Source organism: Mobula birostris, chromosome 24 (assembly GCF_030028105.1).
Source record: "Mobula birostris isolate sMobBir1 chromosome 24, sMobBir1.hap1, whole genome shotgun sequence".
Classification (NCBI taxonomy): Eukaryota; Metazoa; Chordata; class Chondrichthyes; order Myliobatiformes; family Myliobatidae; genus Mobula; species Mobula birostris.
Window position 1 is genome coordinate 44,275,001 of NC_092393.1, and position 24,746 is coordinate 44,299,746.

General features: G+C 40.6%; 1 protein-coding gene across 5 annotated transcripts in view; it reads left to right on the forward strand.

Moving 5' to 3' along the window:
• Nucleotides 1-24,746, forward strand: part of LOC140187284 (E3 ubiquitin-protein ligase rnf213-alpha-like) — a 177,529-nt gene that overhangs the window by 81,982 nt on the left and 70,801 nt on the right. For 4 of the 5 annotated variants that reach the window (XM_072242436.1, XM_072242440.1, XM_072242439.1 and 1 more), the window contains 11 exons: nt 1,567-1,703; nt 2,930-3,028; nt 4,970-5,088; nt 5,813-5,932; nt 7,134-7,189; nt 8,321-8,477; nt 9,982-10,117; nt 12,724-12,915; nt 14,454-14,587; nt 16,334-16,509; nt 19,124-19,339. In XM_072242436.1, coding sequence (XP_072098537.1) covers nt 1,567-1,703; nt 2,930-3,028; nt 4,970-5,088; nt 5,813-5,932; nt 7,134-7,189; nt 8,321-8,477; nt 9,982-10,117; nt 12,724-12,915; nt 14,454-14,587; nt 16,334-16,509; nt 19,124-19,339 — 1,542 coding nt within the window. The remainder of the gene's footprint in view (nt 1-1,566; nt 1,704-2,929; nt 3,029-4,969; nt 5,089-5,812; nt 5,933-7,133; nt 7,190-8,320; nt 8,478-9,981; nt 10,118-12,723; nt 12,916-14,453; nt 14,588-16,333; nt 16,510-19,123; nt 19,340-24,746) is intronic. The other variant, XM_072242438.1, reaches the window with a different exon arrangement.

Genomic DNA, 24,746 nt, shown 5'->3' on the forward strand with positions numbered 1-24,746 from the left:
CTGCTAAGGAGCTACTCTATTGCAGACATCCCAACTCTCCCGGAAGTTCCAGGAGTCTCCCGCAAATTGATGGTGCTACCTCCCTGAAAGGAGTTTTTGCAGGGTGGGATGTCTGCTACCAGGTTCTGACAACCATCAGGTTTCCCCACCTTCTTATTCTAGTTTCCTTTCCTGTGCTGAAGATGGGTCTCAACCTGACATAAAGACTGTTTACTGCCCTGCTGTCACCACCCTACAACCGCCCCACCCCCATAGTTGCTGTCTGACCTGCTGAAATCCTCCGACATTTTGTGTATGTTGCTCAAGATTTCCAGCGTCTGCAGAACCTCTTGTGTTAGGTTCTTGAACTGTCCTGCATAGCCTACCTTGGACAAATATTCAATTATGCCTTTGCATAGTTCTAAATTCTAGCATTTGCACAGTCTTTTTTTCCATTGTATGGCCGTAATTTTGTATTAAGTTATAGAAAATCTTTATTAAAATGTGTTGTCTGTACCTAAGTGATTGTGAGTACACAGCAAGAAATTTTTTTTCATTGCCCTGTAACCTCACCGTTTTTGTGCACGTGACGATATACTTGACTCCACGTTGTGTGTCTGTCCTACACCTTATAAGGTGTCCTACATTGTGTTACCGTGGACACCTTATAAGAACCTATAGGTCTAAAGTGGGAACAAATTCTCCTTGAATCTGAGGGACTGCCAGGACAAAATTGTGAGCATTGTCCCAGAGGGTTCCTTCATCTAATGATATGAAGTGTTCTATGAGCCTAGCCCTGTACAACGGCCTTGTGTCTGTCAGTGCCATTTTCCTCTTTCATCCGGATGTCCAGCCCTCTGGCTCAAGTTCAGGAATTATGCTGGCATAACCACAAGCGTTTCAGCAGGTGCTGGAAATCCTGAATAACCCACAAAAGTGCTGGAAGGGCTAAGTGGGTCAGGCAGCATCTATGGAGAGGAATAACCAGTTGGCGTTTTGGACCAAGACTGTCTGCGCTGGAAAGGAAGGCGGTAGAAGCTAGAGGAAGAAGGTGTTGGGGGGGAGGAAGGTGTACAAGCTTTCAGGTAAAGCCAGGTGAAGGGGAAGGTAAAGGGGTAAGGGAGGGAGATGAATTGAGAACCTGGGTGTTTTGTAGGTGAGAAAAGGTAAAGGGTTGAAGACGAAGGAATCTGATAGGAGAGGGGAGTGGACTCTGGGCAAAAGAGAAGGCGGGGCACCAGATAGAGGTGATAGGCAGGTGAGGAGAAGAGAAGAGAGCCAGAATGGAGAAAGAGGAAAAGGAGTGGGGTGGAATTACTGGAAGTTGTAGAAATCGGTGTCCGTGCTGCCAGGTGGGAGGCTACCCAGACAAGATGTGAGGTGTTGCTCCTCCAACCTGTCATCTTTTGTTAATCAGTTCGTTTCCTGGCGCCATTTTACTTTCTTACTGGTTTTGACCAAATTCAGTTCTCAGATGAATCAGTCACAATGATGAAGCAACTCAATCTAAGAGCCTGGTTATTGTCAGGGTGAGATTTCGCTAGCTGCTTCTCAGCAAATGTTTTCACTGATATTCTGCTGTTTCAGGTAACAACATTTTCAAGGCTGCTGACCAGATCAGACATTAACCTACTGGACAAAGAGCTTGGCGACATTGTGGGCAAATTTGTTCTTCTGTTCCTGCACCAGTTCGACACAGAATATTCCTTCTGCAAAAAAATAAGGTCCATTCTCCTAAATTGTTCCATATCATTGATTATAATGGTAGCAAAGATGTAATCAGAAACTGGTTTCATCAGTATGGTATTTGTTAGATAAGTGGGCTATGACCAAAGGAAAAATGGCTTGATTCACACAGCACTTTAGTGCTGGAATGTTTATTGGGTGCGTCAAAAATCAAACTTACAGAAATAAGCAAAAATAGAAAAAAGAAAACTCCCAATATTTACAAAAATATAACTATCAGAAAGCACAATAATAGCTCCATACTTTGCTCAGTGTGAACTCCTGGAGGCCCCAAAATCTAACTATCGACCTATCTACCCCCCTGCTTCCCCCACCCTCCTCCCTCTCCCTCTTCACCCTCTTCCCCTTCCCTCTCTTCCCCTCTCTTCCCCTCTCTTCCCCTCTCTTCCCCTCTCTTCCCCTTTCTTCCCCCTCTTCCCCCCTTCCCCCCTTCCCCCTCTTCCCCCTCTTCCCCCTCTTCCCCCTCTTCCCCCTCTTCTCCCTCTTCCCCCTCTTCCCTGCCTCCCCCTCTTCCCTCCCTCCCCCTCTCCCCCTTCCACCCTCTCTTCCAACCCCACCCTTCCACCCCCCAACTCTTCCCCTCCCCTCTCTCCACCCCCCTTTCTTCCCCCCTCCTCCTCTCCCGCCTCTCAAGAGCTCCATTTTTTAGGCACCAGGACACACCATCTTTAATCACACTCAGAGCTAACTAAGACAACACATGAATTAGAATATGATGCACCTCACCATATAATTACAATCATATTACAAAATAAACAGAAGTATTTGCCTTAAATAGAGTATACAAACAACAAGTACACACTTACACATCCCCATTACTGAAGAAATGGAATATTCCTCTGTGTATGGCGAGAGAGGCACCAGAGTGCATTGGCTCGGTTTAGGATCAGTTATCAGAATACACCTGGGGGGGCGTGGGGTGGAAGATATTAGAGTGCGTATGTTCAGTGCAATGAAAGCAGAATGACAAGGAAATGTGTGTGTGTGTGTGTGTGTGTGTGTGTGTGTGTGTGTGTGTGGCAAGGAGTGCCTCCACCGAGTGCTCTCCATCACATCACTCAGCAAGACGGGTGAAAGTTAAACCTGTGTATATTTCAGAATATGAAAATCATCTTTATTTTTATCTGTTTAGTTAGAATCTATAATCTGTACTTTCATTTCAGCTTTTTTTTAAAACAGGTGATTTGTTTTTTAATATTTGCAGAGAGGCACTTCAAGGATTGAACACACAAGCTTGTGTGGTGCTGATACAGATGGATACTGAAGAATCCTCTCAGAGTGCTGAGCTGATAGCTTCTGCAAAGTAGGTTCACTGTTTTCCGCATGAAGTAGGGTGTATCAGGATATTTACAGTGATCACAGGGACTGCGGGGTTTAAGTTGAATCCTTTGAAAGCCAACAGAGCTGGTATCAATGATTCAATGTTTAATGTCGGAGAATGTATACAATATACAACCTGGAATCCTTACCCTACGCAGACATCCACAAATTAGAGAGAGAGGAATAAAAACACAGAATGAATGACAGAAAAATGTTAGAACCCCCAAAGCTCCCCTCCCCCTCCCACGCACAAACAGCAGTAAAGCATCAACCCTACCCCCACTTGTTCCAGCAAAAAGCATCACCCACACCACCCACACCACCCACCATGCAAGCAGAAGCAAGCCTCCAAAGACCATGATCTAGAGTCTGTCAAAAACTACTGTCCATCCCAGCACTTCAACATCGTAACATGCCCTCTCTCTCTCACTATTTCTCCCGCCACAGCATGAAGAGGAGCCAGCAGCTCGCTGTTCTGACATAACTGTCTGCAATGTGGCTTATTTGAGTTTCCCCTGACTTGAGAATCAACAGGCTCTCCCTCATTACCGAGAGAGAGGGAGATCGCTGGAGTGCAGAGGTCTCCAACAGCCCCGAGCACTGTCTCAATGTTTCAATCTCCCGCGATGCTTCAGTCGAAAACACCGATCAGGAGCATTTAATGTGAGACCGTTCTCAATAAGTCTCATCAGGAATTCAGGAGAAACCTCTTTCCCAAGGCTGTGATTGGGATGTGGAATTCACCTTCTCAGGTGTAAGGGAACGAAAAGCGGGTTGCGAGGATTCAGATCAATAAGGGATAAGGACCATTTCAAGGTTGCTACAGGGTATTTTATTTAGAGTATGATAAGTATAGAAAATCTATATAAAGATATACAAAACACAAAGTCAAAAACAAAGTGTAAAATAATTGATAAGAGAACAAATCCCACTTCCTTTTACTATCAAAACAAGTCTAAAGTAGTGTACGAAATAATTGATACGGACATCCTTCTGTTTGTTGAGGACTCCCAATTTATGATTACTGGTCTGAAGTGTCTAAGAGATACTTGGCACCAATCGAGATTCTAGTCTGAGGACAAAAGTTCAGTAAGCTTGGTCACTGTTCACCCTTATATACTCAAGAAAGCCCACACCTCTCTCTCTATTCTACGCATACCACTCAGCTGCTGTTCTGAAATTAATAATTTCTTAATGATAGTTGTTTACGGAGGATTTTGCACTGAACTAGTCTTGTATGTTTCCAAAAATCCTATCAGTCAAGACTTTGGCAACTGAAATGTTTTCAAAGTCAGAATCAGGTTTAATATCACTGGCATATGAAATGAAGTTTGTTGTTCTGCAGCAGCAGTACATTGCAGTATGTAATAATAAAGAATTATAAATTGCAGTAAGAAGTATATATAAAAATTAAAATAAGTAGTGTAAAAGGAGAAGAAAATGTAGTGTGGTAGTGTTCCTTGAACACTCATCCCTGAAAAAGAAAACAAGTTATCACTTTCTTTTTTTCTCCAGTCCTGCTGAAGGTTCTCAGCCCGAAATGTTATAATTTGATGCCATTTTATTTTTCACTTTGAATTGTCTGTTGATTTAAATCAAGCAAGCTAACTGACCCAATAGATTGGAACCTTAGGTGTAAAAAAAATGCAGAACTCACCTCCTAAGAGCATGCCATAATCTTTGATCATTTTTTCCAATGATTAAAATTTAATAAGCAGAAAATCACTGGCTCATTTTGACATCTGATTTTGTTGGCATGAACTGGGATTAGATGCTATTTAAATAGCAACCAAAAATTCAAATAGCAGCTGTCGTAAATTAAATGCACTAAGTGAAGCAACGGTATACTTCTCAGTTGGTTTCTGCTGCCTATGCAATTTTGTTTCTGAAGTTCAGAGTTATGATCTTGCATTCTTCTTTCCAGGTACTGCACAATGAATGAGATGAATTTGATGAATATCACATTGTCCACCTGCTATGTTTACTTTATCGTAAAGCTCTCGAGGCTTGCTGATAGATCAAGTTACGTTGGATTTCAAGGAGGTACGTTGAACTCAACATGCCTGTGGACAAAATTGACGTATGGTGTAATAAAAGTAGGAAATGCTTGAAATACTCATCAGCTTAGGCAGCAACTATTGAAAGAGTAACCGAGATAATAGTTCAAATATTGAAATATTTTCAACTTTTAGATTTCTAGCACCTTAATATTATGTTAAATTGTCATTTACTGATGAGTGATGTGAACTGGAAAAGCTCTAATGTGGTATTTTCTGCATTGAACCTAGAATCATGCAACACAGAAGGATGGCTTTAGTTCATCCTTTGTGTGTGTGTGCACATAAGCCCTTGAAAACAGTGATCTGTCCCCTCCTCATTCTTCAGTGTCTGGCAACTTCTTTTCTTTCAAGTAATTAACCAATTTATTTTTGTAAATTATTATTGAATCTACTTTTGACACTCTTCCAGACATTGTCATTTTCTCATGATAAGAGTGATACTAAATACTTGCACAATAGTCAAGAAAGAACATGTTTGGGTCAATGCATTATGAGTGGAGGAACAGACAGATATAATTGTAAGTTGTGTAGTGGAACAAATGAAAAGCAACCACAAGGAGAGGGTAATGTTGCAGTAAACCCTCTTCTCTTTTACAAAACCAGAAACAGCTAGAAATGCACATGAGGAAAGTGAGCATCTGCAAAGAGAAGATGTTTGCTTCTGTTACAATGCATGTAGTACTAACTCTATGCTGATTGCTGTGCAGGTCAGTGGCTGTCTGTCCACATAGATGATGTGACTGAATCGGAAGAGATGGGTTCAGATATCTCGGCTCTCTACGACGTTACTGTCAGTGAACTGTTTGCCAAGTCTTTGGGTAAACAAGGTAATTTATCTGTCCTGACCTGTTACTTCACTGTGAATAAAGTGACCACACTGTTTCAGGGCTTGATAAAGTACTGTGGAGTGCGATGCAAAGAGCTGCCATTTTGAATCTTACTACTGAAAGAAAAGCTTTATTCGTCACTTAAGCATTGAAATATCAAAACGCACGGTGAAATGCATTGCTTGTGTCAAATCATATCAGCAGGAATTGTGCTGGGGGCAGCCAACAAGTGTCACCACACTTCTAGCACCAATGTAGCATGCCCAGCACTGACCGTACGTCTTTGGGATTGTTGGACGAAATCAGAATACCTGGAGGAAACCCATGTGGTCATGGGAAGAGCTCCCTACAAGCTCAAATCGAAACCCAAACAGAGATCGCTTGTGCTGTAAAGTGATACCCTAACCTCTACGTTACCATGCCATCCCTACGCTACAGGGCTGCTTCCGATCTTCCGTAATGCACCAAGAGCTACGGATAATAGGTCTTTAGGAATTGGTGGTGTTATGAATAGTTTTCCTAGGTCACAACAGGATTTAGACAGAGTTTAGAGCTGGGCTGGGAAGTGACTGACTGAGTTCAATCCGGAAAGGTGTGGTGAGCAACTTTAGAAGGTCGAGCTTGAAGGCAGCATCCTTGGCTAATAGCAAGGTTCTTAGTAATGTGGACAAACAGAGGGATCTTGGGTCACATCCTCAAAGTTACCGCGCAAATTGATAGGTTATTAAGATGTTGTGTCATATGTTGGCCATTATTAGTTTCAGGGTGCGGCATGAGATGACTTAAGACACTAATTTAGAGAATTTAGAAAATCTCAGACCTCCAAACATTCATTGGTTTTGCCTTGCATGAAATTAACTCATCAGTTTGAAACATCATAAATACGGAATCTATTGCAATTAAGGCAGTTGTTTACTCCAACATGTTCTAGTAGAATGGACAGTAATGTAATATTGGCCTCTGATGGAAGGAACCAGTGGGAGAAAGAAATCGGGTTAATCCACCTGCAACCCACACACACATTATGCTGGAGTTTTGTATCTTTTAGATGTTAAAACTGTTACAGGAACCTTCTCTTCAACTAGCAGGTAATAATTGACCACACCATGTTTTGTACCAGTCAGAGATTATTGCTGTGGAATGTTGTACATTTGACTTTTCCATCCTCCTGTACGCTGACAAACAATTGTTTTCATTTTAGAAAATGACACTGTTCCAGAAGATGCAGAAGATGAACAAGAAGTCAAAATGCATATGGTATAAACATTTTTTTTAAAACCTTGTATGTTTAATCCATAAATGATTATTTTCTTCTTCTCTGATTTCAGTCAGTTATTCAGTGCATTTATTTGATGGAAGTATTTAGGATTATTGAGTGCCAATTCATATTCATATCAAGATCAAATAGGTGAAAATGATGAAGTAAGCTACTGACGTTTTTTTTCTGAAATTACTCCATTTCTGAAGATTCAGAAAGATCCTCTGAATCTGTTCTTAGAAGAGCTGAATGAAGTTTCCTAACAGACAATACTTATTAAAACTGATTAATATCAATTGCTCTGTCTCTCTCTCTCTATCTATATGTATATATCTATATATATACATATATCTATTCCTCTATATATCTCTATCTCTCTCTCTTTCTCTCTCTCTCTCTTTCTCTCTCTCTCTCTCTCTCTCTATATATATATCCCCTCTCTCTCTATCTCACTCTATATCTCTCTATCTGTATCAAATTAACTGCCTTGGGAAAGCATCTCTAAAGATGGTATATAGTTTTTGTTTTAATAGCCCTATAGCAATATATAGAATATTCTATACAGTATATTATTGTAGGGTTATTGAAACAAAAACTATATGCCGCCTTTAAAGATTCTTCCCCAAGGCAGTTAATCTGATCAACCATTCTACTCCCCCTCTATCTATTACCCCTGTCACTGCACTGCTCTGTAAGCACTTTAAACCGTGTTTTATAATGCTGTTTACATCGTAAATACATGCTGGTATTTATGCACATTTTGTTCCTTATCCACCCTCTAACTTTATTTTTATATAATTCTTTATGATTGTTGGTTTTTGTAGCATGTTGCGCCAACACACCACAGCTAATTCCTAATATATGTAAATGCAAATGGCAAATGAAGTTGATCCTTGATCCTGCTTGATTACCTGATGGTAATCATCTAACATTTTGTGAGATCTTGCATTGTTGAAATTGACTGCTGTTTTCCACGTTGCAAATATGACTACTCTTCAAAAGAAAAAAGCTTCGCTGCCACTTCCTTCAGATAACATTACATTGCGATGCAAAATGTGTTATCCTGAATTGATGAGAGATATTACAGAGAGGAGTATTCTTTTTTTGAGATTTAATTTTTTAATTGCAAGCAGGGAAGATCAAACATCCTCAATACAACATTGCTGCTGCAAAGCTGTATTCAGAGTGCAGTAAGCACCTTACGTGATGGTAAAAAGGAATGCAGTCGAAACACAGAGCGCGTCCAGATCCTTCTGGATCTCCTGAGAGAAGAAAGTGAATGTGTGGGTAAGCATCACTGCCTGGCAACTGTTACAAATTGCTCTAATGGATTAATATGTGGGTTCTGCCTGCAATTTTAGTCACCTATAGTGTTAATGGAGCAGAACGACCCTTTGATTCAAGTTTCTGTAGTTTAGTTGCGTGGTATTAACCTCATATTAAGATTGTAGCCTTAGTTTGAAGTGCTGTGTGACAGATGTTGCATAATATCTCTAGAAAGCAAGAATCGTAAGTCAAATTCTTGGTTTAAGGTGGTGACCATGTCTGGAGATCAGTGAGACCGTAAGACAGAGGAGCAGAAGTAGACCATTCAGCCCATTGAGTCTATTCTATCATGGCTGATTTTATTTTTATTTAGAGATACAGTGCAGAACAAGCCCTCACAGGCTACCGAGCCACACCATCCCCCACCTAATTAACCCTAGCCTAATCACAGGAAAATTGACAATAACCAATTAACTTGCTAACTATTTTGTCTTTAGACTGTGGGAGGAACCCTGAGGAAACCCATGCAGTCCTGGGACAATGTAGAAACTCCTTACAGGTGGTACCAGAAACGAACTCTGAAAATGTCCTCCTCAACCCCCATCCTCCTGCCTCCTCACCATAACCTTTGACACACTTATTAATCAAGAACCCATCAACCGCCGCTTAAAATATACCCAATGGCTTGGCCTCTACAGCCGTCGGTGGTGATGAATTTCACAGATTCACCAAACTCTGGCTAAAGAAATTCCTCCTCATCTCTGTTCTTGCATGAACTGGGAAAACGCATATTTGTATTCTGAGGCTGTGCCCTCTGGTCCAAGACTCCCCCACAGTAGGAAACATCCTCTCCACATCCATTCTATCTGGGCCTTTCAATGAGTAAGTGAGAAAGGCTTTATTAATAAAATTAGAAGTTTGGTGGTTATATTTAATTGGCCTATTGCTGTGTAAAATATTACAGTGGGAATCTCTTGGAATCTGGGAGATTTTGTTTTAAACACTGCATAGACCAGTGAAAACAGTATGTTGTATTCCCAGTCTGATGCCTGAATGAAGCTGGAAAACCATTGTAACGCAATGCTAAATCCTGAGAGTTCCGACAGAATTTATTAAACTGAAATCTTTTGCCAACACACCATTTATACCCCATAGATGTACTGATCTGAGTGTTTACTGCTCCTTTTGACTCAGAATCAGGGTGTTATATCAATGCATTACATAACTGAAGAGTCGTTGATTGATATAAAGTTCAAAGTAAATTTATTATCAAACAACCAATATGCAAAGGAAGACGAGCTGTGCAAATGCAAATAATAATAAATAAATAATATCGAGAACATGAATTACTGAGTCTCTGAGGAGAGTCCCTGCTAGTTGACGAAGAGTCCATGGTGGTGGATTCAGTTCAGTGTTGAGGTGAGTGAAGTTATCCACACTTGCCCAGGGGCCTGATGGTTAAAGGGTAGCAGTAGTGTTACACGACATTAATGCACTGTAGTAATAGTTGTCACTGTTTTTGCAGTGGGCTTTTTAAGAACGGCCACAGAACGACTAATGTTGCAGCTGCAAGAACGGGAAGAGATGTCACCGTATCCAAAGGAATGGATGTGTCATGAGGCCTTGAAGATCAGGGCTTTGCAGGAAGGGGGTACCTTCAGGTAACGGAAATTTGCTGGATTGATCTGCGCAGGGGACTATTACTTGGATTTATTAGGTGTATTGTGCGCTGACATCCTCCTCAACAGATCAATGATCTGTATGTGCATTCAGTGAGATTTATGTTGACCCCTTATACTTTCTGTCACTTTATGTCATCTCTTCTGTTTGCTGTAGGGTGAGGAGCTGGAGTTGTTTTGAAAGTGTGGAGGGAATGAAACGGTTAATGTATGATGGCTCTGGGCCTTACTCATGGGAGTTTTGAGGAATGGTGGAAGGGGGGGCAGATTGTTATGTTCTTTAACTCCAAAGCATTAAACTAATTCAAAGGAAAACAAGAGAAATGCAAGTCTTAAATTTGTTCTTTACCTTAAGCAAGGCGTGCACATAACACGTGGTAACGTCATGACGTATACCAGGGGACCCCAACCTTTTTTGCACCGCGGACTGGTTTAATATTGTCAATATTCTTGCGGACCAGCCAACCGGGGTGGGGGGAGGGGGTTGTTCCAGTAGGGTTATACTCACCTTAAGATGTCTTTTACAGTTAGGGTTGCTAACCTTCTCACTCCCAAATAAGGGACAAAAGTAGCAGTCAAATCTCGGGACACTTTACCTCAAGAAAGGCTACCATGACCATGAAGCCTTGCGTGGACACCTGTGTGCGCGTGCGTGAGGTGCGCATGTACGTACGTGCTGATTTTTTCCCCCCACAAATCGGTTTTGCCTTCATCTTCCTGACTATACTGTACATACATTATTTCTACTTTACATAGGCTGTGTATTTATCATATCATTCCTGCTTTTACTATATGTTAGTGTTATTTATTTTCGGTTTTATGTGTTATTTGGTATGATTTGTTAGGTTATTTTTTGGGTTTGGGAACACTCAAAAAATTTTCCCGTGTAAATTAATGGTAATTGCTTCTTCGTGTCACACCGTTTCGGCACAAAAGGTTTCATAGGAATGCTCTACCTTAGCGGGGGAAATATGGGACAAGGGCGGTCCCGTATGGGTCAAACCAATTTAGCCCAATATACGGGATGTCCCAGCAAATACGGGTCAGTTGGCAACCCTATGTTCAAGTTCAACAGTGCGTGACAGGGAATGAGGAAAGGTGCAGCTGACTCATATCGTTTCCTTGCGGCCCGGTAGCACATGCTTTGCAGCCCGGTGGTTGGGGACCACTGACATATATAATTCATGTATTTTTACATACAACCTGCAGTGAACTATTTAAATGAACAAGAATGCTTAACCAAACAATATATTTACAATATTACTGAAATATTAAATACACAACAGGGATCTCATTGAAACCTATTGAATGGAAGTGGAGAGGTTGTTTTCTCTAGTGGGAGAGTCTGGAACCCGAAGGCTCAGCCTCAGACCAGAAGGACGTCCCTTTATAACAATTGTGAGGAGGAATTTCTTCAGCCAGAGGGTGGTGAATCTGTAGAATTCATTGCTACTGAAGGCTGTGAAGGCCAAGTCAAGTGGAAATCTATAGGTTCTTGATTAGTAAGGGCATGAAAGGTTACGGAGAGAAAACAGGGGAGAGAGGTTGAGAGGGATAATAAATCAGCCGTGGTGGAATTTTGAAGTACTCTCGATGGGCTTGCTGTGTTATGTTTTAATGTATGGCAGCTGCATGTATCCCATCCAACTTCAGAGATTTCCTCATCATCCTGCCCGGCAAGCCTCTGTAAAGAAGGAGGGTTTGCCTTCAAGTTACAGTGCATCCTTTACTTTCAAAATACTTGAAATAGCAGTTGGTGCGATTGATGAAGTTTCTTTCTCCTGTAGGCACTTCTGAAACTCAGTATTACAGCTCTACATGATACAAATGACCCGTCTTGCAGAAATAAAGCTTTTGCAATTTCTTCCGTATATTTTAGAGCATTTATCATGCTAGCATTAGCAATAATAATTTTCATGGTATTCATTGCTGCCTGAAAGCAGTATCTATTGGTTTAATAATGGATGGTGTTAGGGTGATTTTTTTTCAATGCAAAGAAAGAATTATAGCAAATGTGCATTCTTCAAAGTAATATGATATTGGTTATCGTAGAAAATAGACATGGACTGAGAAATTGCTTGTGGACTGTTCCTAGGCACAGAACCCTTATGTAACTGAGGGGCTGATTGTAATAAGTTTTCAATGGTGAACTGGTATTATTTTGGGATACTTTATTTTTATTTTAGCATTGACTTTTTGTAACCATGAGCTTACAGATTCTACACGAGAAACACCTAATCTCTGGAGTTAGTTTGTGTGGTAATGCAGCATGTTCTATCAGAAGTCCTGATGGAAGAAAGACTGATGTAGGGAGAAATGCGACTTTCCAGACCCAAAAGATTGGGAAGGTTATTACTCCTTGCCCAGGGCCATGTGGCTCTATCTGAGAAGCTCGCTGTCATACCGTTGGGTACCCAGCCCAGTTGGGCTGCTCAGGTTTTGGTAAAAGAAGGCCAGACCTTCCACAAGGCAAGAGCCACCCATTACCATGAATTAGCACACTGTAAAAACTGGAACTGGTTGATTGGAAATACAGTCTTCATGTTAAATGTATGTGTGTGTTTATTGTCTTTGTGCTGCTAATGTAGGCACACAATATGGAAGTGCATTCAGAATATGGTTTCTCCAAATCTGGCGCAGTTGGTCTCCATCCTGGACAGGGACTATAACCTGAATCTTTTGGTGGATCCTAATGTAGACGAAGAGATTAAGTGTCTCTGGATGAAAATCTTCAACGATGTGCAAATACTAAGAGTTTCTCACCAGCCAGGAAGTTTCGGGTAAGTTTGCCTTTGTTGGGACATGAGCAATTTCTGATATCACAGGGAAATTTTCCAGTGTGACTAAAATGATGATTAATAAAACTTTATGAATGTTTTTGCATGAAACTGTAAAATATTGCCTTAGGATTTTTTCATTTTCCTTTATTAATTTAAATTAAACATTATTGTATATAACAAGTATGAATATAATCTGAAAATGTATATTTATAATCAATATCCACACATTTAGCAATTTAACAGCTAAAATCTTTGTAGCTTGATTTGTTCTTTGCTGATTGTAATATATTGCTTCAATTTTGAGTGTGTGCTTTGTATGCTATCATTCTAACTCATTTGCATCACCTTCTGGTATGGGGGGCAGATCAAAATAGGCTGCAGAAAGTTGGCTCAGTCAGCTCCACCATGGGCACCAGCCTCCCCAGTATCCAGGACATCTTCAAGGAGCAATCCCTCAAAAAGGTGGCATCCATCAGTAGGCACCAACATCACCCAGGACATCCCCTCTTCTCATTGCTACCATCAGAGGGGAAGTACAGGAACCTGAAGACATACACGTAATGATTCAGGAATAGCTTCGTCTCCTCTGCCATCAGATTTCTGAATGGACAATGAAACCATGCATGACCACTACCCCACTATTTTTTTCTCTTTTTGCACTACTTACTTAAATTAACTTTTTAAATATGTATATGTGTGTGTCTGTATATCCGTATGTGTATGTATATGTGTGTGTGTATAAATATGTATAAATATTTAATTTACAGTTTTTGTTATGTATTGTGTTGGGCACGTGGCCAAGTGATTAAGGCGTTCGTCTAGTGATCTGAAGGTCACTAGTTCGAGCCTCAGCTGTGGCAGCTTGTTTGTGCCCTTGAGCAAGGCACTTAACCACACATTGCTCTAGTGTCTGTGCGAGGAGTGGCGCCCGACACAGACTTCCAGTCTGCCCCTTGTAAGGCATGAAAATGCCCGACGCAGGTCTCTCGTGGTCTGAGTCGACGTTGCCCTGTTATGTATTGCACTGTACCGCTGCCATCTAACAACAAATTTCACAACATGTTCCAGTGATATTAAACCTGATTTTGGTTTTGATTGTTATTTTTCCTTATTTGGAGATACAGTACAGTAACAGGCCCTTCTGCCCCAAGGTGCCTTTGCTGAACAATTACACCCATGTGACTAATTAACCAGTATGCCTTTGAAATATGGGAGGAAACCAGAGCACCCAGAGGAAACCCATGCAGTCCCAGGGAGAACAGCAGTGGAATTGAACCCAAGTTGTTGGCGCTGTGAAGCGGTACACCCTACCATGCAGCCCTAATATCTCGAGGCTGAATGCCATCTCGTAGCTGAGTTTGAAAGTCAACATCAGGGGGAAAAAAAACATCACTGGCTAAACTCTTTGAGCTATGAGAGCTGAACAGTGCATGAAGTAATAATGAAGGAAACAGCAGGAGAACGCCTCCCATCTTCTCCCATCATTCCTTCCATTATTACAATGTAGTGACACGTATTTGAATCTTTGTTTCTGTCAGATCAAATGCAAGCGAGATAACAGTTGATCACAAAGTGAGCAAAGGAAGACTGGATGTTCCCTGTGCCGCTCCTTTCAGTTGGCTGATCAAGGAGTACATTGACCAGCTCTGGACTGAATTCCATTACTTGGAAGGTATGATGTTGTATTTCTCTGTAATAATCTGAAGACTCTGCAGATTAATTTCCACTCTTAAGCCTGATATTAAACCACAGTGTCTTTTAGAAATGCTAAGATATCAAAACTAATTTTTTTTAATTGAAATATTTGACTAATTGAAAGAAATGATCTCTGTGACGGCTTGCTGAGAGTTGAGGGAATGTAAATATGGCTAATGTTGCTTCATAAAGCTTTATGTGTTCCTTAGGGATTATTTGCATATCAATTTAATCTTTTTCTATACATTACATTGATAGAAATCTTGTTGCATTTGGTTTTCATAATTTGGTGGGGTATTTAACTACAAAGTACATATAGACATACACAGAGCAATTTGTTCCCAATAGCCTGGACTGCCATTAAATACAATCGCAGCTAATCTGAATAATTTACAAAATCTGCATTACCATCAACCTACATTAACCTTTTACTCCCTTCACACACTAATTTTGCCTTAAAGCAAAGACCCTGCTTCCACTATACTTTGAGGAAGGGAGTTCCAAAGAACTGGATTCTCCCACAAGAGGGAGCATTCTTGCCACATGACACCTCAGGACTATACATACTTCAGTGACGTGGGTTTCATACTTCTGAACTCTGCTGAACGCTGCCAGATACCAGTCTAACCTGTCCAAATTTACTTCACAAGACAACTTACCCCTTCACTCCCGCACCGAGTTTACTCAGTTGATTCTACATTGGTTCAACCAAATAATTACTGTACAATTTACAAGATGTTTTGATTGATTACCGAAATTGTCCCATATGGGTCTTTTAAGAGACTCTTAGGTACATGGAGCTTAGAAAAATAAAGGGCTATGCAGTAGGGAAATTCAAGGCAGTTTCCAGAGTAGGTTACATTGTTGGCACTACATTGCAGGCTGAAGGGCCTGTAATGTGCTGTAGATTTCTGTTCTATGTTCTTTGTTCAACCCTTGCTTGTCCCTTCATCAGCACTAGATTCCTAACTAGCATTATTTTTCGCTCTCCATCAACTGAGCTCCTCTAGAACTCTTCAAGACTATGTCCCAAAACATACTGTCTCTCCTCATTCACCTACACTGACAGCCAATACGTAAGTTTTTGACTTTAGTTTTACAATGCCTTGAAAAATTTATTCGGTAAGTTTGTAAATTGGTTTATTATTGTCACATGTACTAAGGTACTGTGAAAGACTTATCTTGCATAATGTCCGTACAGAGCAATTCAGTACAATGGTACTTTGAGGTAGTACAATAACAGTATGTAGAATAAAGTCTTTCAATACAGACAAAATGCAGGTAGACAGTCATTCGCAAGGTCACATGAGGTAGGTTGTGAGATCAAGAGATTTCATCATCTCCATTGCTGCAATCCCCTTTAGTCCCATAGTCCTTGAATATCTGCTTCCTTTCTTGCATTACCACTGTTGAAAATGCTCAGTCACTGATGGTTGTACTTTAAGCTGTATGGGTTCCAAGCTCTAACATTCCCATCCTCAATCTCTGCAGCATATTCTCTCCTTTGTGTTTTTAAGCTGCTCAGCTTTGACAGAGCGTTTGGTCTCTGTCCTAATAGTTCCTCTGTTGCTCATTGACAGATTTTATACAAAGATAGTACCATATATGGGATGTTTGTATTATTATGCCAGTATATTTAAACCTGCGTTCATGATTAAAGGCTTGGCTTGACTGATTATCTGATGATCCAAATAAAATATGATGAAATATTCATTTTATTCAGGTGCAGCCAACCAAGACAAGACAAAAATGCTGAAATTTGTTGAGAGTTTTAACAACAGCAAGCTTGGGGAGTATTTGGCAATTCAAAGTGAGGAGGGAAAACATGACCTTAGTCAGCGGTATCTGACTGATTTTATTCTGATGACTATTGATCTCTGCTCACCTGCTGAAGTTGAGGTAAATCTAAGGTGTTTGAAAAATAATTCTACAACTTTTTCTATTAATATTTTACTGATGAATAAGTTAACTGAGCAGGTAACTTTTACATTGGATTTCCAGTAGACCCACTTCATTATGCCCCTAATATCCCTTGCAACTGAAATATAAGAAGTGCTTGAAAATTCTTAACTAATCATACCCCAAAATGAACCTATCAAAATTTTTTGTTTTTTTCCTGTTTTCTCTGATAAAACAGACTGCTGGCATTGAGCAATAACTATTGGAACTTACATCACCATTCACATTGCTTCAAGAATGCCACAAATGTATAGGTAGACTGAAGAGCAGATATGTATGCTTGAAAGAGCTCTTGATCAGTAGTGTGACTATGGTGATCCAGAGAAGCAAACGTATCAGCAATAAAAGCAACAGTGGGCCTTAAAGTTCCTCGAGCTTGCAACACCATTCAATGCTATTATCAGTTATCATATTTTGGATTCAACTCCACTTTCCTGTCCCATTCCCCATAAAACTTGAAATGATCTGGCTCTGTCACCCTCTGAGGTAAAGAATTCCAAAAGTTCATGACCTCAGAGAAAAGGTCCTCCACATTTTTGTCTTAAGTAGGCAAGCCTATATTCTGAAATTGTGACCTTTGCTCTAGATTTCTCACGAGGGGAAAATAAACCGAAACTGGTACATAACAAGAAATATTAATATGTTTATGTACTTTATCGAAATTTTTATTCGGTCTTCCCCATTCCCTTGAAACATAAACACAAGAAATTCCATAGATGCTGAAAATCCAGAGTAACACACACAAAATGCTAGAGGAACTTAGCAGGTCAGGCAGCATCTGTGCAGAGGAGGAAAGAGTCAATGCTTTCTGCTGATAAAGTGTCTCGGCCCGAAACTTCACCCATTTTCTGACTGCCACTAGTTCTGATGAAAAGTCATTGTCTGAAACTGCCTGACCTGTTGAGTCATGGCAGCATTTTTTGTGCTTATTTTTTAAATATTCATATTCTTCTTTCTTGATGTTACCACACAGCTCAATCCCATTGATTAGAAATTTGATGCAATTCTCGATGGAAGCTTTATCACAAATAAGATTACTTGATTTTGCTCAACCACTTTTAAAAAAAAATTGCTCCAATCGGAACTGAAGAGAAAACGAGAAAAGGTTTTTTCAGACCTTACATAGAATAAGATAACTTCTGGGTTCCTCCAAGTTCTAATACTGGCTGATAGTGAACGGAAAATATTGCAGTTGAACTGTATGTCCAAAAGGTATCAGATTAAGGTAGATAGCTCACAGTCAGTGAAGAAGTGATTCGTGCTGCAACAATTCCAGTCATTTCAGAGGTTGGAATGAGGGATTGTATCATCTGTAACATAGTATGGTTTCAGAAGTTAATGAGCCTGAAGACAGAGAGTTTCAATATATGTCCTACAAATTGAAAACAGTGAATGGAATTGCTGAATGATAAATTTCGCTGACGTTGATGTGTCTTCGGAATGAAGCAGTGCAAACGTTGGAAGTGAGGGAGATGTAAGAATCACTAAGATTGCCAGCCTCATCCTATGCAAGCTTAGGTGTAACCAGAAATGGAAAAGGAAGCAAAATGCTGAGGGACTTCAGTGGGTCAGACAGCACATGTGGAGTGCAATGGACAGTTGATGATTCATATAAAGACCTTTCACCTGGACTGCAAAAGTAAAGGGGAGAAGAATGAGCTTGTTTTAATCAAGGAGGCAGAATATGACCTTTCACACTGTGATCAGAATAAATAACCTGCTGAAGTTACTTTGGGTGGCAACTATGGAGAGACAAACAGCTCAATGATTTATCATCATAACTAGATAAAGTCAGGAAATGGACATGTTCTAAATTACAGAGAAGGGAAGGGAACAAAGGGAATGTGTATGACAGGGAACCACAGAGAAAATGGATGAATACAGAATGGTGATGTTTGATGAATGAATGAAATTGGATGAAAGCAGGGTGAATGGATAAAAGTGAATGAATGCAGAATGGTGAAGTTTGAGAGATGGTGAGAGAGGTTTGTTAATGGCGATTAATTTGTCTAAAGAGTGTGTGAATAGAGTGAGAGATAAGTGAGTACTGAGGAGAAATAAATCATTGCTTCAACGATGTGACCCAGAACACAAGTGATTACTTATTAGAAAGCCTAGAAGAACTGAGTTAATGTTAAAGGCCAGTGACCTCTCATCAGAACTGACAAAAGTTACTGTGTTTTTGATACAGGGTTATTAACTATGCTGAAACAGCAGTCAGTACTGACGTTGTACTAATGTAATCTAGTGTGTTCCCAAAGCAAGATTGATCATATGTACCATTAAAACAACCGGGCCTCTTGTGAGCTGTGTTCACACGCACATCATGTGTAGGAAATTCCAAACATTGCTCTTCAGAAGGTCTGAATTTTCAATGACTTTAATGCTCCTTTATTCTAGTTTTGTCATAATGTGGTAGGCTTTCATTACCCCTGTGGTAGAGTTTTGACTACTCAAAAATGCATGGAAATTCAGAGACTAACTTTAGTGCTTTACATTATTTCAGAGTTCTGCACCTTCAGTGAATATTGATTTGTTTTATTTTAAATTAAAGATCTTCAAGATGGCATTTAAATCCTGCCTCAATGAACTTCACAATGATTGTGGACAGAACCTTCTAGAACATTCACCTGTCTGGATACATATTGCCTATAATGCTTTCAAGAATAGACTACAAAATTTATCCAAAACCTTTGCACTCTGCCCAGAAGTCTTGAAATATTTTTGTCAAAGCAGACCTGGAACATTAGATTCGAACCCACTGGAAATGGTGAGTCTTGTAAAAAGTATTGTGAAATGAGAATAGCATGAGAAAGTTGGGCTGAAAATCCTGTTTCTTGGCTGTATTATTCTATGACTCTAAATCAGGGGTTCCCAGCCCTTTTTTATGACCTGGATCAATACCTGTAAGAAAGAGGTCCTCAGACACCAGGATGGGAACCTGTGCTGTAAATAACTAAATCTTCAGGAAAAAAATGGCAATTAACATAAGGTTCTTAAAAGTGTGATTTGAGAGCAGTATTAAATGTATTTATTCCATTTTTTTTGTGAACGAGATTGATCTTAAGAGTAGGTTAAAAGGACTTGAACTGTGCTTTAATGTTCTATGTTCTCAGAATAATATTTTTTAAACTTATAGGCTATATGGTATTTATATCCCTTTTGAAAGTATGTATTTCTGTAATTTGATTTAATACTATGTGTAATGTGCACACTTTAGATTTACTCCTTATGCTACCTGGTTCTGTAGAGCGATGCAATAGTATGGTGGTAAGTATGGTAAATAGTATGAAATGCTTGGCCTTTTGATCTGAAGATGTGAATCTGTTTCATACCACTTGGGGAATTTAAACTGAGGTAATTTAATAAATCTGGCATAAAAATTAGGGCTGAAAATGGTTAGATTAGATTAGATTAATGTGGTGGCCACATTAAATAATCTTTCAGAGAAGGAAACATGTTTTCCTTATCTGGAAATTATCTGTGACATCACACTTCATAGAGTGCTTTTGTTAAGGGCGAGAGGGAGGAGGTTTAAAGGGGGATCTGAGGCGTAAGTAGTTTGCATTAAGTGGTGAGCTGCCGGAGGACATGGTGCAGGCAGGAACAGTAACAAAGAGGCATCTGGATAGAGACTTAAATGAGCAAAGCATAGGAGAATATGGAAATCATGCACGCAAATGGGATCAGTATAGCTGGAAGTGATGGTTAGTATTGACATGATGGGTTGCACACCACCACGTCAAAGGACTATTTCTATGTTGGACAAATATTTTGATTATTTTTTATCTCCAAATACCAAAAGACATGGGAGCAGAATTAGGCCATTCAGCCCATTGAGTCTGCTCCATGCTTCCTTCGTGGCTGATTTATTAACCCTCTGAAGCCCATTCCCTACCTTCTCTCTGTAACCTTTGACACCATTACTAATTAAGGACCTATCAACCTCTGCCTTAAAGTTGTGAATGCTGGCAGCTTTCTTGTTTGTCAGGATGATAATCTGGAAACAATGGCAGTTTCCTCAGAACGATCAACCATAGGAGAAATGTGAGTTGTTCTTCAGCCATAAGGAAATAAGGATGTCAGAAGTTTCTAGTCCGACATTAGGTGAATGCTCAGGGCAAGGCTAGAAAAGTGAGACAAATCACTCCTCTTTTCCCCCCCCCCAATTCGTAAAAAGAACTTGGGCCCTGAGATTTGAGATCAGGTGATGGCCCGGGTGAGCATATCTTTTAAGGTCATGGAATTACACAGCATGAAAACAGACTCTTTGGCTCACCTCATCCATGCGCATAAATATGCCTACCTGAGCTGGTCCCAATTTTTTGCATTTGACCTTTATCCCTCTGAACCTTTCCTATCCATGTACCTGTCTTACTGTCTTTGAAACTTTGTAATTGTACTTGTCTCTACTATTTTCTTTGGCAGACCGTTCCATAACCCATCACACTCTGTGTGGAAAACTTGTTTTGATATTCACCAGGCACATTGTAGTTCCAATTGGACTAGGGTCACGCTCAAAAGCAATATCACTGTGCACCTGTCTTACAAAGCCTGAAAAGTCATCAAAGACGATTTCTATTCCAGCATTTCGCAGGCTCGTCACAGTGGCCGTCGTCTGAGTGGACGTGGTCAAGAGTGGTGATCTTGAGGCTTTAACTCTTCGAGGCTTTAGCGAAGGGAGGCTTCACTCAGAGAAAGCAAAAAGAAAGAAAAGCTCAAGTTTTTTCCTTCTCTTCTTTATATCTGCTCAACTGGGCAGTGCAGTGCTCCTCTTGTAGTATGTGGAGAGCTAGGGAGTTCTCCGGTATCCCTGACCACTACAACTGTGAGGTGCATCCAGCTCCAGCTTCTAACAAACCACGTTAAGGAGTTGGAGCTGGAACCGCATGAACTCTGGATCATTCGGGAGGCTGAAGGGGTAATAAATAGGATATATAGAGATGTAGTTACACCCAAGGTGCAAGACACAGGAAACTGGGTGACAGGAAGGGGAAAGGGGTTAAGGAGCCAGTGCAAAGTACCCCTGTGACCATCCCCCTCAAAAACAAATGTATCACTTTGGATACTGTCGGGGGCAATGACCTAGCAGAGGAAAGTCACAGTGGTTGGGTCTCTGGCACTGAGTCTGCCTCTGTGACTCAGAAGGGAAGGAGGAAGAAGAGGCACACTGTGGTGATAGGGGATTTGTTAGTTAAGGGAACAGACAGGAGGTTCTGTGAGCGAGAACGAGATTCCTTGATGGTATGTTGCCTCCTGGGTGCCAGGGTCCGGGATATATTAGGCCTCAGCATTCTTAAGTGGGAGAGTGAATAGCCAGAAGTCGTGGTCCATGTACCAATGACATGGGTAAGATGAGTGACGAGTTAAGTTCAAAGGCAGGACCTCCAGGATGTGATCTCAGGATTGCTACCCATGCCACATGCTAGTGAGTCTAGAACTAGGAAGATTATACATTCTAATATGTGGCTAAGGAGTTGGTGTAGGAGGGAGTGCATAAGATTTTAGGATCATTGGGCTCTCTTCCAGGAAAGGTGGGACCTGTACAGAAGGGAATGGTTTGCACCTGAACCGGAAGGGGCTACTAATATCCTAGTGGTAAGGTTTGTTAATGCTGCACAGTGGGATTTAAACTAGAGTTACAGGGGGGTAAGAATCAGAGTGCCAGAACAGTTAGTGGAGAGATTGTGGAGGTAGATGTTGGTAAGAACTCAGGCAACGTTAAGAATCAAGAGGTTGAGCACGGTGTGACAAAATCGAAAAGGGTGAATACAGGGCTGAAAATGTTGTATCTGAATGTGCACAGTGTGCGGAATAAGGTAGACAAACTTAAGGCACAGTTGCAGATTGGCAGGTATGATGTTGTAGGGATCACAGAATCATAGCTGAAAGATTATAGCTGGGGGATTAATGTCCAAGGATACATATTGTATTGAAAGGATAAGCAGGAAGACAGTGGGGGCAACGTAGTACTGTTACTAATATATGAAATCAAATAATTAGAGGTGATATAGGGTCGGAAGGAATTGAATCATTGTAGATAGAGCTAAGGAACAGCAAGGGTAAAAAGACCCCCAAACAGTAGGAAGGATGTGGTCTACAAATTACAACAGGAGGTAGAAAATGCATGCCAAAAGAGCAATGTTACAATAGTCATGGGAAAAATTCAATATGCAGGTAGATTGGGAAAATCAGGTTGGTGCTGGATTGCAGGAGGGTGAGTTTCTAGAGTGCCTACGAGATGGCGTTTTAGAGCAGCTTGTAGTTGAGCCCACTAGAGATCAGCTATTCTGGATTGGGTGTTGTGCAATGAACCAGAATTGATTGGAGAGCTGAAGGTAAAAGAACCCGGGGGGGGGGGGGCGGGGAGTGATCACGATATAGTCAAATTCATTCTGAAATTTGAGAAGGAGAAGCTAAAGTCAGGTCTAGTGGAGTAAAGGAAATTACAGAGGCATGAGGGAGGAGTTGGGCAGAATTGATTGGTAAAGAACACTAGCAGGGATGATGGCAGAGCAGCAATGGTTAAGTTTCTGGAAGCAACTCAGGAAGAAGTACTCTAAAGGAAAGATGACACAACCATGGTTAACAAGAGAAGTCAAAGCCAACATGGAAGCCAAAGAGTGGTGTGTAATTGAGCAAAGATTAGTGAGAAGTTGGAGGATTGGGAAGTTTTAAAAAACCAACAGAAGACAAATAAAAAAGTAAATAAGGTAAAGCTGGAACATAAAAGTAAGCTAGTTAATAATATTAAAGTGGATACCAAATGTTTCTTCAGATATATAAAGTGTAAAAGAGAAGCAAGTGTGAATATCGGGCAGGAAAACAGTGCTGGAGAGGTAGTGTTGGGGGACAACGAAATAGCGGATGAACTGAATAAGTATTTTGCATCAGTCTTTACTGTGGAAGACACTGGCAACATGGTGGAAGTTCCATGTGTCAGGGGGCATGGAGTTTGTGAAGTTACTAAAACTAGAGAGAAGATTCTTGGGAAACTGATAGTAGATAAGTCACTTGGAATAGATGGTGTACACCCCTGAGTTCTGAAAGAGGTGGCAGTTGTAATGATCTTTCAAGAATCGCTAGATTCTAGGATGGTTCCAGAAGACTGGAAAATTACAAATGTTATTCCACTCTTCAAGAGGGGAGAGAGGCAGAAAAAAAGAAACTATAGGCCAGTCAGTCTGACCTCAGTGCTTGGGAAGATGTTGGAGTTGATTATTAAGGATGAGGTCTCAGGGTACTTGGGAGCAATTGTTAAAATAGACCATAATCAGCATGGTTTTCTCAAGGGAAAATCTTGCCTGACAAATCTGTTGGAATTCTTTGAAGAAATAACAAGCAGGATAGACAAAGGAGAATTGCTTGATGTTGTGTACTTGGATTTTCAGTAGGTCTTTGACAAAGTGCCACACGAGGTTGCTTCACAAGCTATGAGCCCATGGTATTACAGGAAAGACACTAGCATGGATAAAGCAGTGGCTGATTGGCAGGAGGCAAAGAGTGGGAATAAAGGGAGCTTTCTCTGGTTGGCTTCTGGTGACTGCTGGTGTTCCACAGGGGTCTGTGTTGGCACTGATTATTTTTTCATTATATGTCAATGATTTGGATCATGGAATTGATGGCTTTGTTGCAAAGTTTGTAGATGATATGAAGATAGGTGGAGGGGAAGGTAGTTTTGAGGAAGTAGTGAGGCTGCAGAAGGACTTAGACGAGGAGAATGGGCAAAGAAATGATGGATGAAATACAGTGTTGGGAAATCTATGGTCATGCACTTTGGTAGAAGAAATGAGTTGACGACTTTCTGAATGGAGAGAAAACACAAAAAACTGAGATACAAGGGGATTTGGGAGTCCTTTTGCAGGATTCCCTAAAGGATCATTTGTAGGTTAAGTCTATAGTGAGGAAGGCAAATGCAATACTAGCATTCGTTTCAAGAGGGTGAGAATATAAAGGCAAGGATGTAATGTTGAGTCTTTGGAAAGCACTGGTGGGGCCTCACTTGGAGTATTGTGAGCCGTTTTGGGCCACTTATCTTAGAAGGGATGTGCTGAAACTGGAGAGAGTTCAAAGGAAGTTCACGAAAATGATTTCAGGATTGAATGCCTTGTTAGATGAAGAGCATTTGATGGCTCAGGGCCTGTATTCACTAGAATTCAGAAAAATGAAGGTGACCT